This window comes from Neoarius graeffei, chromosome 27 (assembly GCF_027579695.1).
Source record: "Neoarius graeffei isolate fNeoGra1 chromosome 27, fNeoGra1.pri, whole genome shotgun sequence".
Classification (NCBI taxonomy): domain Eukaryota; kingdom Metazoa; phylum Chordata; class Actinopteri; order Siluriformes; family Ariidae; genus Neoarius; species Neoarius graeffei.
Window position 1 is genome coordinate 29,885,023 of NC_083595.1, and position 15,922 is coordinate 29,900,944.

At 40.5% G+C, this 15,922-nt stretch overlaps 2 protein-coding genes across 3 annotated transcripts in view; one reads left to right on the forward strand and one right to left on the reverse strand.

Moving 5' to 3' along the window:
- Window positions 1-8,545, forward strand: part of mphosph10 (M-phase phosphoprotein 10 (U3 small nucleolar ribonucleoprotein)) — a 29,289-nt gene extending 20,744 nt beyond the window's left edge. Inside the window, exons 8-11 of the mRNA XM_060911865.1 lie at window positions 7,263-7,373; window positions 7,479-7,586; window positions 7,738-7,968; window positions 8,291-8,545. Coding sequence (XP_060767848.1) covers window positions 7,263-7,373; window positions 7,479-7,586; window positions 7,738-7,968; window positions 8,291-8,440 — 600 coding nt within the window. The 3' untranslated portion in view covers window positions 8,441-8,545. The remainder of the gene's footprint in view (window positions 1-7,262; window positions 7,374-7,478; window positions 7,587-7,737; window positions 7,969-8,290) is intronic.
- Window positions 8,546-12,896: 4,351 nt separating this feature from the next.
- mtmr10 (myotubularin related protein 10) overlaps window positions 12,897-15,922 on the reverse strand; it is a 71,199-nt gene continuing 68,173 nt past the window's right edge. For both annotated transcript variants that reach the window (XM_060911692.1, XM_060911693.1), the window contains one exon: window positions 12,897-15,599. In XM_060911692.1, the coding sequence (XP_060767675.1) occupies window positions 14,997-15,599 (603 nt within the window). In that variant the 3' untranslated portion in view covers window positions 12,897-14,996. The remainder of the gene's footprint in view (window positions 15,600-15,922) is intronic.

The following is a 15,922-nucleotide window of genomic DNA, read 5'->3' on the forward strand; positions in this document are numbered from 1 at the left end:
TCCGGAGTAAATGGTTATCTTTTCAAGTCCCCAAGACGAGAAACTGTCAGTTCACGACAGTCCCACTCACCGCCGATAGCGCACCACCAGCCAGAGAGAATTGGAAACACAGATTGGTTTGAGGATTTTTATTCTAAGCTGGCCGCTGCAGAATATAGGGAAAATATTTACATGTACCTCAGTAAATGCAGAAATATATAATCTTTAAAATGTATACTTATTCATAATAATTACTGAAAGAAAATATGAAGTGGGTGATAATGGGGGAATTGATGAACTGTCTGAATGCCAGATCAAATGCCATTTATTCAATAAATGGGTTTCTTTTTGCTCCAATAATTCCCATGTGGTCGTTCTGGTGATGATGAATCCATTATTATTAGTAGGCGACACAAAATCTGCCTGCTTCATTTGCACAAACTTCACCCACTGCCGCTTTAGATTAGTGTCATTTCTCGGAAATTCATTAACTGAATGTCCTGTTGTATATGGATTTGAACGTCCAAATACAATTCGGCGCTTTCCCATCGTTATTTTTGTAAGATTCAGTCAACAATATCCAATTTCAGCGAGTAAACAAGCTCGGAGTCAGATAAACAGAAATGACCCAGATAACTGGGGTTCCACGCGTGACGTCGTGCGAGACTAGCCCTGAGGCAAGGCTGCCTTTTTCAGGGATCCAGAAGCCGCGATTTATTGATAGTTTTGTGCTTGATGATAAAATAACAAAGAATTAATATTTTCCCCCCCACTTTATTAATTCATTTTGGTCGTTACTAATGATACAGATTCATTTTAAAGCATTACAATAAGGCATTACATACACTTTAATTGGCATGAGTTACTGAGATTTTATATACAGATTACATTTCAAGTCATAACACAATAAAACTAGCCATTCAGTTAGGATAAAAGAAATCGTTCCCTATCAGGAAGTGTTAATCTGTGTGTTTGTGTTATGAATTGGTGCAGTGGCTGATTTAATAAACTCCACCCTTAAGGCCCAAGTGCACTTCAGTGGACGTCACACTGCGCATGCAAGGTGCCCATGACGCAAATTTCATCATACACACAGTCTACGCAGCACCCAGATTGTGTGTCTGCACAGACTGTGTGCGTCGACTGCGCATGTGTGAATCCGGGCGTGTGTACGCCGTCCAGTCGGTGAGCGTAGTCAAAGCGCAAAATACAGAAGAAGAACGTTTTAAAAAACTATTTTAGAACATTCTAATTTTTATTTCAAGAATAGTATTAAACATTAAAGAAGATCGTGCTCTCTCGAGTTGCAAACTGCCGCCCCATGCCTTTGGTACTCTTGTTTCTATCTTATTTGGGGGATTGTTTTACTTACAGATCAGCCGGGAGGTGAAGAGGATATTCAATAAAGGCATTCACAGACGCGTACACGTTCAGCAGAAAATCGAGTATGCTTTGGAGACACCTGTGCACAAATGTATACTTGGGCCTTGACGAGGCTCTCGTTCGCCATTTAGTCATCATTTTGCGCTTTTATCCGTCTCTGAACTTTTGCCTTTTCTGGAGTTTTATCAACACACATGCATTACTGAAACTTTGTCTTACAAACCATTTTGACACAACTTACAAAAATGATTTAATTGGTCCTGTCGTGCGGTGTAAATCACATCCGCCTTGTTAATTGTTCAAAACTTTAGCTGGTGGTCTACCAAAGCTCAGTTGACAAAGCGTTTGTACGGAGAAGGTGCATTACTCGCGGGAAAAATACCTTACGCTTGCATTGTTTTAGGTTGTTCAAATCGATCAAACCATGAAACTGATAAAAGTTTCTTCAGGGTTCCCCGTGACCTAATAAAAATGGTGAACGAACACAGGATTTCACAAAAAGACGTTGAGAAAGGTGGCTTTTGAACCTCTCACTGAAATTGAAGGGAGCCGAGTCGAAGCACGCTCGAGTTTGCAGTGATCACTTGGTGAAAGGTTTGTATTTCCCTCTCAGCTCTGGCCTTAGTGTTTTCCAAGGACTTTTCTTGCTGTGTGTTGTTATTTTACGGTACTTTTTTTTAGTCACGAAGCGCTAAAGTCCCCAGTTGTTTGTTTGTTTCCTCCTCACAAAGTCCGTATGCATGAAGGTCGCGACAAAATTCTTCCCCAGCCGTACAGTTACAATGCGACGTGATCACTTCTCCGTCTTGTTTAACTAAGATCCAGGTCTTTAAAGGGGTTTCTGATGATCTTTGTGAATGATTTACCTGAGAGATAAGAGCCAGCACAAGTGAGAATCAAGCAAACTGTTGTTTGTTTACACTTCAACTTGCAGCGCTTCGTTGTAAAGACGCAAATGAAAAGCTTGAAAAAAAACCTATACATACACGAGCAAAAACAATACGGGATTCATTCGGCAGCAACTTGATCCCGAGGTCCTTTACCCAGCCACGTACAAAAAAGTTGTAAGCCTCCATACTCTTCCACGCTTTCATCTGTTTTGCGGTGTAGAAGGACGTCTGCAACACCAGATAGTTCGAGATGTCAGGGAACTCGACTGAAGGGTAGTTTTCGAGATCGTATGACAAATCCTTCTTTCCCGGACTGTAGGGGTCGATTCCATTGGACATAGCAATCTTCTGAATATATCTAAAGTGAGCTGTGGCTTCTAGATTACGAGTGTACTCTAAGTTATTGCTAGTTATTTGCACTACGGCAGCCGTTTAGACCACCAGCTATTTCACTTCCGGAAAAAACGCTAAGAAAAGTCATGTGACTGAAACCCAGCAATACCGTGAGTAGAGAAAAACAAAATGGCAGAGCGTGTTGAAACAACCCAGGATGAAATAAAAGCTCTATTCGAAAACAAAACGGCAAAAAAAAAAGAAAAACAACAAAATATGGAATAAAAGTATTTGATGGTAAGAATGTATCTTTTTTTTTTTTTCAAGAATTATTATAGCAGCATTTTTTTTATAAATTGCTCCTGTCATTTCGCCTGTTTGCTTACATTCTAAGCAGAAAGGATTTTGTCAGACATTTTATATCAAGTTTTTATTTAGCGAATTTGCAAAAAATAAAAATGCTCTGTTACCCAAAATCCAGTGAATGTGGATAGAATAAAACAGTTATTCCACTCAGTCTTGTCATACATGACTTATAGCCGACTCGGGTCTAAGCACCTCATCAGCTCATGTATGACTCGATTTCGTGGAATAATTGTTAATTATCTCTCATCAAATAAATTTGAATCTTGGCATGAACTCACTGGAGGCAGCCATGTTTGTTGTTTACATCGGAGCAACCTTCAACCTGCACATGTGCAATGTACCATGCTATCGCTTGCCTCGCTAGACATTATCATGATATGTAGATCTACACACGCAGAAATGCTCGCAGAGCCACAGCTGTCACTCGAGTCGGCCGTATAGCTTGAAATTGTGACGTCAGTTCATGGTACTGTATATCCAAGATATACCGTGACTGACTCGCACCATATCCATATTTTAAATTTATTTTTGACATCATAAGATATGTTGCTTAATCAATGGTAAAACTATTTTATGTCACGTGACCCATCATTGGTCAGTCCCTGCACAGGAATTTTTTGATGAGGGATATAATATATACAGTGGTGCTTGAAAGTTTGTGAACCCTTTAGAATTTTCTATATTTCTGCATAAATATGACCTAAAACATCAGATTTTCACACAAGTCCTAAAAGTAGATAAAGAGAACCCAGTTATACAAATTAGACAAAAATATACTTGGTCATTTATTTATTGAGGAAAATGATCCAATATTACATATATCTGTGAGCAGCAAAAGTATGTGAACCTCTAGGATTAGCAGTTAATTTGAAGGTGAAATTAGAGTCAGGTGTTTTCAATCAATGGGATGACAATCAGGTGTGAGTGGGCACCCTGTTTTATTTAAAGAACAGGGATCTATCAAAGTCCGATCTTCACAACACATGTTTGTGGAAGTGTATCATGGCACAAACAAAGGAGATTTCTGAGGACCTCAGAAAAAGCGTTGTTGATGCTCATCAGGCTGGAAAAGGTTACAAAACCATCTCTAAAGAGTTTGGACTCCACCAATCCACAGTCAGACAGATTGTGTACAAATGGAGGAAATTCAAGACCATTGTCACCCTCCCCAGGAGTGGTCGACCAACAAAGATCACTCCAAGAGCAAGGCGTGTAATAGTTGGTGAGGTCACAAAAGACCCCAGGGTAACTTCTCAGCAACTGAAGGCCTCTCTCACATTGGCTAATGTTAATGTTCATGAGTCCACCATCAGGAGAACACTGAACAACAATGGTGTGCATGGCAGGGTTGCAGGGAGAAAGCCACTGCTCTCCAAAAAGAACATTGCTGCTCGTCTGCAGTTTGCTAAAGATCACGTGGACAAGCCAGAAGGCCAGGGTGTCCGCGGAGTCTAAAAAAGTCTAAAATTACACATTTTCAATTTTAGGCCTAAAAAAGTCTAAAATACAGAGATATTTTGCACTGTTGGTCTAAAATCTCATTTGGGTAATTTAAGACCTAGGTTAGAAAATCTTCCCGGAAGTTCCTTTCAGCACCTAGATGTCACCCGGGATTGGTTAGCATCTCGGTGCTGAAAGGAACTTCTGGGAAGATTTTCTAGTTTCGGTTGTGTTGCCAGATTGGGCGGTTTTAAGTGCGTTTTAGCGGGTTTTGAACATATTTTGGGCTGGAAAACATCAGCAGTATCTGGCAACACTGCCGGCGGGAAGATTTCCGAGTTCCGGTTTACAGCGCTGACTCAGTTCGTGCAATCGCTGATTTTGCATAGGCTACCATGTAAGCTCTGTCAATTTCAGCGACAAATTAAAAATGGAAGTGGACGAATTGGTTCCTAAAAGAACTAGTAAGGGGTCAGCCATCCGGCATTTTTTTGGATATCGCGAGGAGGACGTGGAACAGCAAATGTGCCAGTTTGTAAAGTGTGCAAAAAAACCCCTGTCATCACGAAAGGTAGCAGCACTACAAATATGTTCCATCACCTGAAACTCACCCGGTACAGTATGAAGAGTCTCTTAAACTCAGAACTACTTGCCCACGAGCTAAACAAATGACCATAGCGGCCTCGTTCTCCAAAGCCACCCCATATGAGAAAACGAGTCAGAGATGGAGAGCTATAACGGATGCAATCACTAACGTCATTGCCGAAGACATGATCCCAGTTAGTATAGTGGAAAAACCAGGCTTCCAAAAATTACTAAACACACTCGATCCCAAACATGAGTTGCCTGGTCGCAGACATTTTACAGAGAAGGCAATACCGGAATTCTACACATCTGAGAGGCAGAACCAGAAAACACTCAGTTCAAAAGTGTGCAAAGAGAAAAATGATGTTTTGCAGATCTCTCTCTTCTCTCCCTCAATCTCTCTCTCTATTGTGAATGTTCCAGTGGTTCTCAGTAGTCAGGTTAATAGCTTGGAGATCTATTTTTTAAAATAATTTAATGAATGAGCACTTTTCTTATTTAGGCTAAATGTCTTTCTCAGTGTTGAGCTTGCACTTTATTGGTTTGAGCTCTGAGCAGCTCTGTATTGTACTGCCCCTTTGTTGCAATTTTCAAGATTGTTTTTGCAGTTTGTGCCACATCTTTGTTGAATAAAAATAGTCTTATTTCAATTCAATTGTGATTAATCACCAACATGAAAATTTAAAATGTGTTGTTGAAAACCACCTGTAAAGTTAACCAAGAATGTTATTTAATCTGCAGGGATTGTAGTGAAAACAGTAAAGAGTAAAAGTTAGATTTCATGGGGTCCTTTAGAGGAGATTTAAATATATCGAGATATATATCGTATATCGTGAAATGGAGAAAATGTATCGGGATATTCATTTTTTCCCATATCGCACAGCCCTATTGTCACGGTTTGTAGCAAAATGGGCAAATGCAAGTTTAACGACTGCTGGCTTGAACGCAGTGATTTCGTAGACTGGTTAAAACGTGTACCAAACAATCCGTTTGAGGCGTACTGCACATTGTGCAAAAGAACACTCAAACTCGGCACCCTGGGTGTAAAGGCACCGGAATCGCACGCGAAAGCAGAGAAGCACCAGGCTGCCCATAAAAGTCTGCAACAATTGCATGCCATCACTCAATTTTGTTCACCGTTGTCAGGTCCAAGCACATCTCGAGATGGTGTATCAGCTAACTCCGTGCAAACTGTAACGCTACAACACGCAAACCGTACGGAATCGAATGCCTCATCCTCAAGTGATTTGCGGGATGTCTTTGGCTCCACTGCAACTTAGTTCCTCATTAATGCAAGAGCGCACCCTAGGGATGTAATGAGTTCATTGGTGAATGATGATAAATTTTGTTATTTCGAAAGTAATTCAGGCTCTCCCAATTTTCTTTTTTTTTGTGCGGCATAAGTCTTAAATTTAACCTGCTATGGTCTTAAAAAGTCTTAAATTGAACTTGTTCAAGCCTGCAGACACCCTGGAAGGCTATTGGAAAAACGTTTTGTGGACAGATGAGACCAAAATGGAACTTTTTGGTTTAAATGAGAAGCGTTATGTTTGGAGAAAGGAAAACACTGCATTCCAACATAAGAACCTTATCCCATCTGTGAAACATGGTGGTGGTGGTAGTATCATGGTTTGGGCCTGTTTTGCTGCATCTGGGCCAGGACGGCTTCCCATCATTGATGGAACAATGAATTCTGAATTATACCAGCGAATTCTAAAGGAAAGTGTCAGGACATCTGTCCATGAACTGAATCTCAAGAGAAGGTGGGTCATGCAGCAAGACAACAGCCCTAAGCACACAAGTCGTTCTACCAAAGAATGGTTAAAGAAGAATAAAGTTAATGTTTTGGAATGGCCAAGTCAAAGTCCTGACCTTAATCCAATCAAAATGTTGTGGAAGGACCTGAAGCGAGCAGTTCATGTGAGGAAACCCACCAACATCCCAGAGTTGAAGCTGTTCTGTACGGAGGAATGGGCTAAAATTCCTCCAAGCCGGTCTGCAGGACTGATCAACAGTTACCGGAAATGTTTAGTTGCAGTTATTGCTGCACAAGGGGGTCACACCAGATACTGAAAGCAAAGGTTCACGTACTTTTGCCACTCACAGATATGTAATATTGGATCATTTTCCTCAATAAATAAATGACCAAGTATAATTTTTTTGTCTCATTTGTTTAACTGGGTTCTCTTTATCTAATTTTAGGACTTGTGTGATAATCTGATGATGTTTTAGGTCAAGCTGCCAAGTTAAAAGTAAATTAAAAGAGTTATTTATTTTGTGTTTCAGGGCAAGACTGAGGAAGAGGAGAATCTGGCTCATGTAGAAATTCAGAAGCTTATGGACTCACTCTTCCTCAAACTGGATGCACTTTCCAACTTCCACTTTACACCAAAACCAGTAAGTCTGTTTGGTCCTGATTTGTTGAGCTTTGGGCCACATGACCTTCCTTCCTCACTTAGTATTTGTTCACGTAATGGTTTGTCCCGTCTGCTTTTTTTACAGCACATTCCTGAGGTGAAGGTGGTGTCCAATCTGCCTTCGATCACGATGGAGGAAGTGGCTCCAGTCAGCGTCAGCAACGCCACTCTTTTGGCTCCTGAGGAAATCAAGGTTGGTGTTTGTTATTGCTCCTTGTTGTTGACTGGTTGAATAGAAAGTCTTTCTACTCTGGTTCTTCAGAGCACCTTTGGAAGAGAGATCTCAAGTTTCTGTTCTACCAAAATAACTTGCTGTCCACTTACTGTATATTCTGATCCTTCAGGAGAAGAACAAGGCTGGAGCCATTCTCGGTGACTCGGAGAAAACAGCCACCGATAAGAAACGGGAGAGACGCAAGAAGAAGAAGCTGAAGCGGGTGAAGATCCAGGAACGTGAGAAGAGGAAGAAGCTTAAAGAAGCTGCGAGTGAAGGAAAGATCAAGAAAAAGTCAAAGGCACAAGTGGAAGAGACTCTGAAGAAACTTACGAAAGGAGGGAAAGCCAAAGTGCTCACGGTTAGTGTTTTGCTTTGTTCTCTCAGTGACCTTTGGGTCAGGGATTTTTCTGCTATTAACTTGGGTAACATTTTAGAGAAGGTAATGATGGGAGGTATGTTTATCTTGCAGGGTGAACCAATCAGTAGCTCGACAGAGAGCAGGTTTAATGCCCAGACTATTAGATTTTTTTTAAAACAGTTAAATAACCAGAGAAGGAATATAACCCCTATTTTTTTTCTGTTGTCTTTGGCAAACAGCTGCTTGTTCTTTGCCGATCTTTCAATTTTGTGTTAAACACACTTGTAAGCTACTGCCTGTATTTTGTTGTCGCACCTCGCAGGATGATGGGATGGACAAAGCACTGCGCTCGTCTCAAGCCTTCTTCTCCCAACTTCAAGACCAAGTCAGGAGTCAGATCAAGGGCTCAAAGGATCAGGCTGCCAAAAAGAAGAAACAGAAAGAGGTTTCTGCCAGCAAGCTGAAGTTATAGTTTTTGTGTATTATGTACAGTTTCTCTTGCAAAGACAAGAATAAATTGAGCTCGTATCTCCACATGATCATTTATATTAAAATGGTTTTGTCATATTTAAATACATTTGATGTGTGGTGTTCTTAATTTAACCCCTATGAGAAATGCGATACTGTGTGCTGAACATGCACTTTAAGACACCTGGGGGATGTTTTAGGAAGCATGAGCTTAGCCCATGTGTCTAGTTCACCAAAAATATCCAGGTTTTCTCTTGGTTACAAACAAAATCCAAATTAAGAAAGAAAGCACAACTTTATTCATCACACACTTTGTGAAATTTCACTGAAGCAGTGAACACACATGAGCAATGAGCGCACACAAACATACCCAGAGCAGTGGGCAGCCATGCTAACAGCACCCAGGGAGCAGTTGGGAGTTAGGTGCCTCGCTCAAGGGCACCTCACCCCAAGGCCGTCCTATATTAACCTAACCGCATGTCTTTGGACTGTGGAGGAAACCCACGCAGACACAGGGAGAGCATGCAAACGCCACACAGAAAGGCCCACGGCAGCCGCTGGGTTCGAACCCAGAACCTTCTTGCTGTGAGGCGACCGTGCTAACCACTACATCACCGTGCCACCGTGGTTTTTAGTTACACTGAAACATCATGAGTGGTAGGTTTAAGTCTTTACACCTGCAGTATACTGTTAAAAAAAAAAGTACAACCGATAGTCACTAACCAGCAATATATACCATCATGCATTGCGGTTGTACTGAATGAAAGAAAAAACAGTTTGGGGTGAATGGACGGAGGAAGAAACACATTGTAAATGGACACTCGAGTACAATTAAAAATAGTAAGAGAATAGAAAAAAAGCTAAAATACAAGAATAAAAGTTACAGTACAGAGCGAGGAATTAATCAAAACCCTCAAATTTGATTTAATAAAAGGCAGTGGCTAAGAAGAAAGTATTCAGCCTTGATTAAAAAGAACTAAACGATACAGCAGACACAAAGTACTTTGTATTTATTAATGCGGGAAATACGTGCAGTATAATATTTATTTTGAAAACCCACCAGCCGACTGATCTGGCACGTTTTAATTGTGCGACATTAATGATATAAATAACGGTGTGGCGGAGTAGTGTCCGAAAGTATTTTTTCATTTTACCAGTGAGCTCGCTATATAGTCCTCTATATAGTAATTCCCTAGAGAGTGAGTAGTGAATGATTTCAGACACAACCTTATTGGTTGAGTGTTTTGGCCAGATTGTAATTGAACGTGTCCTCAGGTAGGCAGCGCTAATGAGTGACACCTGTGAATGTCTTACATTAAACAGTATGAACTATTCAGGGAGATAATTGCTTGCTAAATTATTTAGGAATGATGGTGCTGTGATGCTTTTGGGAAACTTAGCCTAGATAAGTTAAACAAGAGTGCTCTGAGAGCACAATATCCCCTGCTGACAGTTATACAGTATGTATCTATGCTATAAAGGCCATAACTCTGGTAAAATGCAACTGAATTGAACAAAATTGGACTATGCGCATTACTGATATATAACAAAGAATCCTGCCAAGTTTTGTGAAATTCCTCCAAAAATTGTGAGACGAGTTGATTTCAGAAGGTGAGTACCCTTCCCGGGATGGACATCGCCACGACATAATCCCCCTTCAGGCCTTTCGGCCAGTGGGGGATAAAAATTGTGAGGGAAGTTGATTTCAGAAAGCAAGCACACCTTGATGAAATTGCCAAAGTATAAGTTTGTTAATAATCAAGGGCATAACTGGTAAAATTTGCCCAAATTAAATGAAATTTCAGTCTGTGTATAACTGTCATATAACAAAGCCTTTTGCCAAGTTTGGTGAAATTCCTCCACAAATTGTGAGAGGAGTTGATTTCGGAAGAATGTACACCCTCATGAAATTGTCAAAGTACAAGTTATTTAATCAAGGGTCAAAACTCTGGGAAAATTTTCACAAACAAAATTAAATTGCAATATGCGTATTACCGTCATATAACAAGGCCTTTTGCCAAGCTTTGAAAAATTCATCCAAAAATTGTGAGAGGAGTTGATGTCAGAAGGCGAGCACACCTTCATGAAATTGTAAAAGTACAAGGTTGTTAATCAAGGGCCACAACTCTGGTAAAATGCAACTGAATTGAACAAAAATAATATGCGTAGTAACGACATATAACAAAGCCTTTTGCCAAGTTTCGTGAAATTCCTCCAAAAATTGTAAGAGGAGTTGACTTCAGAAGGAAAACACACTCATGAAATTGTCAAAGTACAACCCCGATTCCAAAAAAGTTGGGACAAAGTACAAATTGTAAATAAAAACGGAATGCAATGATGTGGAAGTTTCAAAATTCCATATTTTATTCAGAATAGAACATAGATGACATATCAAATGTTTAAACTGAGAAAATGTATCATTTAAAGAGAAAAATTAGGTGATTTTAAATTTCATGACAACAACACATTTCAAAAAAGTTGGGACAAGGCCATGTTTACCACTGTGAGACATCCCCTTTTCTCTTTACAACAGTCTGTAAACGTCTGGGGACTGAGGAGACAAGTTGCTCAAGCTTAGGGATAGGAATGTTAACCCATTCTTGTCTAATGTAGGATTCTAGTTGCTCAACTGTCTTAGGTCTTTTTTGTCGTATCTTCCGTTTTATGATGCACCAAATGTTTTCTGTGGGTGAAAGATCTGGACTGCAGGCTGGCCAGTTCAGTACCCGGACCCTTCTTCTACGCAGCCATGATGCTGTAATTGATGCAGTATGTGGTTTGGCATTGTCACGTTGGAAAATGCAAGGTCTCCCCTGAAAGAGACGTCGTCTGGATGGGAGCATATGTTGCTCTAGAACCTGGATATACCTTTCAGCACTGATGGTGTCGTTCCAGATGTGTAAGCTGCCCATGCCACACGCACTAATGCAACCCCATACCATCAGAGATGCAGGCTTCTGAACTGAGCGCCGATAACAACTTGGGTCGTCCTTCTCCTCTTTAGTCCGAATGACACGGCGTCCCTGATTTCCATAAAGAACTTCACATTTTGATTCGTCTGACCACAGAACAGTTTTCCACTTTGCCACAGTCCATTTTAAATGAGCCTTGGCCCAGAGAAGACGTCTGCGCTTCTGGATCATGTTTAGATACGGCTTCTTCTTTGAACTATAGAGAGTTTTAGCTGGCAACGGCGGATGGCACGGTGAATTGTGTTCACAGATAATGTTCTCTGGAAATATTCCTGAGCCCATTTTGTGATTTCCAATACAGAAGCATGCCTGTATGTGATGCAGTGCCGTCTAAGGGCCCGAAGATCACGGGCACCCAGTATGGTTTTCCGGCCTTGACCCTTACGCACAGAGATTCTTCCAGATTCTCTGAATCTTTTGATGATATTATGCACTGTAGATGATATGTTCAAACTCTCTGCAATTTTACACTGTCGAACTCCTTTCTGATATTGCTCCACTATTTGTCGGTGCAGAATTAGGGGGATTGGTGATCTTCTTCCCATCTTTACTTCTGAGAGCCGCTGCCACTCCAAGATGCTCTTTTTATACCCAGTCATGTTAATGACCTATTGCCAATTGACCTAATGAGTTGCAATTTGGTCCTCCAGTTGTTCCTTTTTTGTACCTTTAACTTTTCCAGCCTCTTATTGCCCGTCCCAACTTTTTTGAGATGTGTTGCTGTCATGAAATTTCAAATGAGCCAGTATTTGGCATGAAATTTCAAAATGTCTCACTTTCAACATTTGATATGTTGTCTATGTTCTATTGTGAATACAATAACAGTTTTTGAGATTTGTAAATTATTGCATTCCGTTTTTATTTACAATTTGTACTTTATCCCAACTTTTTTGGAATCGGGGTTGTAGAATTTTATTAATCAAGGGCTGTAACTGGTAAAATGTGACGGAATTGAACAAAATTACAATATGCGTACTACCGACATATAACAAAGAATCCTGCCAAGTTTTGTGAAATTCCTCCAAAAATTGTGAGAGGAGTTGATTTCAGAAGGTGAGTACCCTTCCCAGGACAGACAGACATTGCCATGACATAATCCCATTCAGGCCTTTCGGCTAGCGGGGGGATAAAAACTACCTTGGTTCACAAAAGCATGGGGAAAGATCTGATGAGCTACATCAGGTTTCCTCATCAGAGTCGGTAGCTGAATTAAGCTCTATAATTTCTTCCTTCTGAATTAAAGGCCTTGAAATGATAAGAGGAACATTTAAGACTTGGGTTTAGGATGTAAATATTCTTAATCTGGTTGGTGTTCTATTCAGATACATTTCCTCATGTAATAATGAACAAAATTTAAAACTACACATTAAATGGAGTCCAGTGTTGGTTGATCAAACTGGTTTTTGCAGGGGTGTGAGAGAGCCTATACCCTGTCGGATATTAGATGGTCAATCGAGGGGGGGAAGGGGGAAAAAAAAAGTCCCAAGCTGAAGCAATCAACCCATTTTTTTTTATTCACAAGGAAATAAATCAGAAGCATCATGTCTTGCAGAGTGGCTCAGAGTCAGGCCTTGCAGCACTGAGAACAGAAACCACAGGAGTTCAGAGCACTTTCAGATGTACAGGAGCCCAGGTGACCACCTCATAGCTTACACACAACAATTCTACACATGACCACACTCACACACAGCTTTGGAATCATGTTGAGTTTAGCCACTGATGTAGGAGGCAGCGTCGGCATGTTACAGCCTGAGAGAAAGAAAAAAATTCAACATCCACTGAATAGCAAGGCCACAATTTCAATTTCAAAAAGGCACACAGGATTAGAATAAATAACCCTGGTTCAGCTTCTTTGCATATCTGAATAAATATCAGCGCTGTTTAAATGAAAAACCCTAAATGTGTTAAGATCAAGTAATTTTTATGGTTAACAGCTTCGAGTGCACTGCATTAATGGTAAACTAATCACACACACAAAAAAAATTATATAAAGAATGACTGGGTGAAAAAAGTACCATGTTTTAGACAATAAAATTCCATCCAAATACATGTTCAGAAAATAAGGGTGGGCAATATGTAAAAAAAAAAAAAAAATAATAATAATAATAATAATAATATTAATTAAAAAAAGTATTTGAAGGCATTAATACAGGATTTTCTCACTAATATTGTCAACAAATTAGTAAATCTCAAAAAAAAAAAAAAAGCAATATTTCAACACCAAAGTTTTTAGAAAGAAAAACTAGGGAAAAAATTTATACAAGCACCCAATACACTACTCACTACTGTGAATAACACCACAATTAGATACTTTTTTCCTACAAGTGTATCATGACAATTTATTGTGATAACATATCATCCACCCCGTCCCAAACTCTGGTCAAAATCCAAAAATTCACACCTTTAGAGAAAGCTATAGATCAAACAAACTGTCCAGTTAAAAAGAGCTTAAAAAAAAAAAAAAAAAAGGAGGTAACAAGTGCTGTTTTTCCCAATAAAACCTCTTTACGAACTTGACTTTCCGATCTAATGCTAATTCACTATGTGCCTACTGGGATACGGTGCACTCGACTGCTGTACCAGTTCAACCAGCTGATTGGTTGGAGCAGTAGTCAGTTACTTGGAGCAGCTATTCTGTGCTTGCGTTGGGCGAGGGATCTAACGGACGAGGACCAGCCTCTGTGTGTGTTAGATATCACTAAGTGCACAGTTGTCACCTGCATTTTGGGGGTTACTGTGGGCAATCCCTGACATTACCCATACCATTCACAATTTTAATAAAAGCTACGTACAGTTAGACCTTTCCAGAAGGCTTCTTACAAAATCTATATAACTATACATACTAAAATAAAAAGTGTTAATAGATTTTTCTACCACAGGCTTAACGTACAGTCCTACTTTCATCATTTATCCTAATACCATAACTCCCAAACAGAAAAAATTAATCAGTACTGGCAGTTTAGAAAGACTGAAACTATGTAGAATAATGTGCAGATTCATATTGATGCTTTGGAAAAGGAAAGAAAAGAAAAAAACACCTCACTCAAAGCCTGGCAAATAAATTCTGGACAATAGACATGTACCGATTTATACACCATACTGCAGTAATCATTAGACATGAGATCAAAGGTAGACAGAACAGAACAGAGCAGAGCATCTCCCACTGATACACATTTTCTTAGTAATTACATAAACTGCAATGATAATTTTATAAACCATAAAGGTATGGGCAGTTATGGTGATATCAAAATTCCAATATCGGCTCACTGGAGAACAAGTTAAATCTCAGACCAAGTGCTTCAGTAAATCAAACCAGCACAGAAATAAAAGAATCTCCATCTTAAACTCACAACCTCATTGAGTGTTCGATATACATTTTTTTTTTCGTCCATCGCCAAATAAATACACACCATTGCAGCGAACCACAAACATTCTGATGTTGGCACTTGGCTGAAGAGCTTTTGAAAAGAACAAACAAGCCAACTGGACCAGTGTGAATAAGGGAGAATATTCTCGAGGCTTCCAGTCATTCATGATGCTACACAAATCCAATTGCTCTCTGGAGGCCTGGTACCAGGCTTCAGGTTTTCAGAGGTTCTCATTGGCTAGTGTCTCGGTGGACAGCCAAATTTTGGCTCCGTTGAGGAATTTGCTGAGGGGAGTACCCAGGATGCTGCGGCGGCACAGGTTGCCCACGGGGGAGAAGGGGAACGAGGAGCTGAGGCACTCAGGAGGAGCTGGAGACTCGCTTGGAGATAATCCTGCCCTGAAGTACATTTTGCTGGGTTCGTCCTGGGGGCTGCGTGCTGGAGTCGTCCCTCCTGTGTACTGCCTCAGCTGGTTCTGGAGAATTTCAATCTCGTCCACCAGCATAGAGAGCTTGTGGAAAGTGGTGATGGGGCCACCGTTGGGGATGCGGGCCTCGGGTACCCAGCGCAGGAAGTAAAGCTTCCACAGGGGCAGATGGGAAGGCAGGAGCTGTGGCAGCAGCAAACCCTGCAGGTCGGCTGGCCGAGAAAGCCAGTCCTGTACGAAGCGTTCGGCAGGGCTCTCCTGCTTCTCCTGCTTCTGTGCAACATCCGTACGGAGTCGTGGGATCAGAGAGTTACGCCGTGGTAGAGTGTCAATTACGGCTAGGCCGCCATTCTTCAGATCTGAAGGCAGACCTCGCAGTGTGGAACTGTAGTTTTTCTGCCAAAAAAAAATACATACCATTTGACATCATGCATGCAGCTACCATATTCATATGTCGTTGGAATTACTGACTGGTACCCAGACTGGTTATTTTTCTTAGCAAAACTGGTCAACTCCCCTCTAAAGTCATCAGTGAAAAGGGAGCACTACAAACCCACAACTGAACTGGGACTACTTTGGATAATGCATCAGTGTGTGTTGTGTATAGACAGTCAAACAATAATACTATTCCCAAGTGACCTCTGAAATATGCTACATTTTTAAAACGGTATCAAAACTTCTTAAAGCTAGACGGCCTTTCGATTTCATAAAACCAGTGA